General features: G+C 47.1%; 1 protein-coding gene across 1 annotated transcript; it reads left to right on the top strand.

The window, feature by feature from the left end:
* Window positions 1-324: 324 nt before the first annotated feature.
* On the top strand, window positions 325-1,641 carry LOC108926343 (QRFP-like peptide receptor). Its single transcript, XM_018739009.2, has one exon. It carries the CDS (start codon window positions 325-327, stop codon window positions 1,639-1,641), a length of 1,317 nt encoding a protein of 438 aa, XP_018594525.2.
* The last annotated feature ends 1,199 nt before the right edge of the window (window positions 1,642-2,840 follow it).

The following is a 2,840-nucleotide window of genomic DNA, read 5'->3' as shown; positions in this document are numbered from 1 at the left end:
GCATCGCCGCCGGAATTGCCCTTATTTAATTTACTCTAAGAATTTCTGTGCCTGGTGGCTTTTAAATGTGTTGCTCTAAGTGTAAGCACTAATTTAGTGACTAAAGCACCTCACCTGTGTTTTTATTCTAGCTGGCCTGTCCTGTCACCTGTCACCTGTCACCTTCAAGGGATGCATTTAAGGACAATAAGAGAGTTTTACAGAAGAGCTTTCGCTCGCTGGATGTGTTCTCCACCCTGAAGATTCTGTCCAGGCTTTTGCAACTTTCCAGTTATGGGTCTCGAGGAGTTCGTGACTGTCAGGACATAGAGGGAAGACGGAAAGATGAACCTCTCTTCGGAACGCCACGATGCGCAGAAGAACGCCGTTCCGTTTTTGCTGTTCCAAAATGGATCTCTGGGACGGGCGGGCAAGATGGGCGGCGACTTTTTCGTTCCCAGCAGCCGGGAGTTGGAGAGACTGCTCTTGCTAACCATCCAGGAGCCCACCACCATTGCTCTGACCGTGATGTACACCCTCTCCTTTGTGGTGGGCTTTGTGGGTAACATCATGTCTATCAAGGTGCTCACCAGTAAACGGAACAGGAGACTGTCAGGGGTGAGCGCCACCCGGAGTCTCTTGATCAACTTGGCGGTGTGTGATCTCATGGTGGTCTGTGTTTGCATGCCCATCACTCTGGGCCACACAATCTATACGGCGTGGGTGTACGGGGACTTCCTCTGCAGGGCCGTACCCTTCACGCAGGCCACGTCCGTGTCCGCCAGCGTGCTGAGCTTGACCGTCATCAGTGTCAACCGCTATTACAGTGTGCACAGCCCCCTGAATGCCAGATCCTTCTTCACCTGGAGGAAGATCTTCTTGACCATCACTGTTGTGTGGGTTCTGTCATTGTCTATCTGCATGCCACTCATCTTCATGAACAAGCGGGATGAGATCCAACTAATTGAGGGCCTACCCCTTGTTTTCCCTATCTGCAGAGAAATCTGGCCTCATGCCAAGCTGAAGCAAGCCTACAATGCCCTGCTCTTTATTATGCTTTATTGCATCCCCGTGGCATTTAACTTGACCATCAGCTTCCTCACAGGGCAGAAGCTGTGGAGCACCTCACAGTGTCTGGCGGAGTTTGACTCCCGAAGTCTGGCCGTGCATTCGTCTCGCCTGAAAATGCGCAAGAAGATTGCCAAAATGGTGGTTGCTCTGGTCCTGCTCTTTGCCATATCCTGGCTCCCCCTCTATTTGACCGATATTTGGATCGACCGAGAAGTGCATCCATCGCCGTGGGTTCTGCAGCTGCGCCCCTTTGCTCAGTGGCTCGGCCTGACCAACTCCAGCCTGAACCCCATCTGCTACTGCTTCATCGGAGACCTGTACCGCTCGGCGAAGGTAATCAAAACCCGATACCACCAGAGGTTCATCTCCTTCTTCAGTTCTTCTTTCTCGGAGGATCCTCCTGTCTCCACGTCGCCACCCAAACCGCTCTCCCTCAAGAGGCGGATAGCTGCTGAGAACACGAACAAGGTGGACGAAAAGTTCTCCGACTGGTGTCCTCATAACAGCACGTGTCAGATAACTCAGGTGTCTCTGCATGCCCCGCCATCCTCGAGATGCCCCAGAAACAGATCGGAGCAGACAAGCCTGTAGCTCCCATAACTGCCTCCTGTCGGCTGTCAGGAGCGCTGTTACGGTGCAAGTCGGCTGAAATGCTACATGCAGCTGCACACTGCACAGAACATACCAAATTTGTTGCCTTGTTCTTAGATATTGGGGCGGATCTCTCCGAACTATGACTTCTTATTGTTATAGCAACGATTTTTTGGTTATGATGGAGACTTTTGAGAATTGTCACATGGCAGAGATACCTACAAAGGAAATTGGAAGTGAAGTGAAAATAAAGTGCAATGGACTATAAATATGAAGTTATAAATATGCGATAGATGCACATGCAAAGTACAGAACTCTAAAAGTGAAAATAGGCTCTGAAATGTGTCACGGAAATATGTTTCAGCCGGCAAGCGGGAGGAAGATTCACAGCTGTGCCAGTTGCTCAGTTAGTGCTCAAAGGAGATGTCAGGCTATATCAATCAGAAATTTCTTATCTTTAACTATCGTAGCGCATTGATGTTTCAGCACACATATGCTTTGCCATTTCTCTTGACAGTTATGACCATTAAAGTCAAGCCAGCTCTCTTTTATCTCGTTATTATTGTTGTTAATAACAATAAAAATAATAATTTTTAGGTGATGCCTTCTCCAAGGCAACTTAAAATATTGTATAAGCAATTTTTAACAATGATTTAATCATTTATGCAGTAGGATATTCTTACTGGAGTAATTAGGGGTAAGTACCTTTATCAACAGTAGTGCAGGAGAAGGATGGTTTCAGACCTAGGACCGTCAAAGGGTCAGCCCTAACCACTATGACAAACATAATTCATATTTGAAGCTCACTCGGGTGTACACGTATGTTCTCCTACTCCCAGTTCACTCACAGCTCTACCACACTCTTCTTGCCCAGCTCTGGGTCATTGGAGGTACATGGAGAGCAGCAAGATGAAACTTGAGGAGGTAGGAACATGGGCCCTCTTGATAGGAGATAGGAACATGGGCCCCAGCCTGCACGAGGTCAGATAATTGTGAAGAGCCCAGAACCTCTAAAATGGGAAATTATACATCTTACAATATTTCGAAATAAATGACTTGGGTTTTTTATGTTGAAAAGCCAGACCTTATTCAACTAAGACCCTAGAAAAATAGATGAGGTGAAGAATTTTTTTTTTATCAAAAAATGATAATCAAGCGAATTTGTGAGCGCTTCCAGCCTGGAGTTGGCAATTTATGAA

The sequence above is a fragment of the Scleropages formosus genome, chromosome 20 (assembly GCF_900964775.1).
Source record: "Scleropages formosus chromosome 20, fSclFor1.1, whole genome shotgun sequence".
Taxonomy (NCBI): Eukaryota; Metazoa; Chordata; class Actinopteri; order Osteoglossiformes; family Osteoglossidae; genus Scleropages; species Scleropages formosus.
The sequence above is the reverse complement of the archived record's forward strand: the minus strand, read 5'-3'. Positions and strand labels throughout refer to the sequence as shown.

Excerpts from the sequence above, each read along its gene's own strand:
- LOC108926343 (XM_018739009.2), top strand. The coding sequence starts at position 325 with ATGAACCTCTCTTCGGAACGCCACGATGCGCAGAAGAACGCCGTTCCG.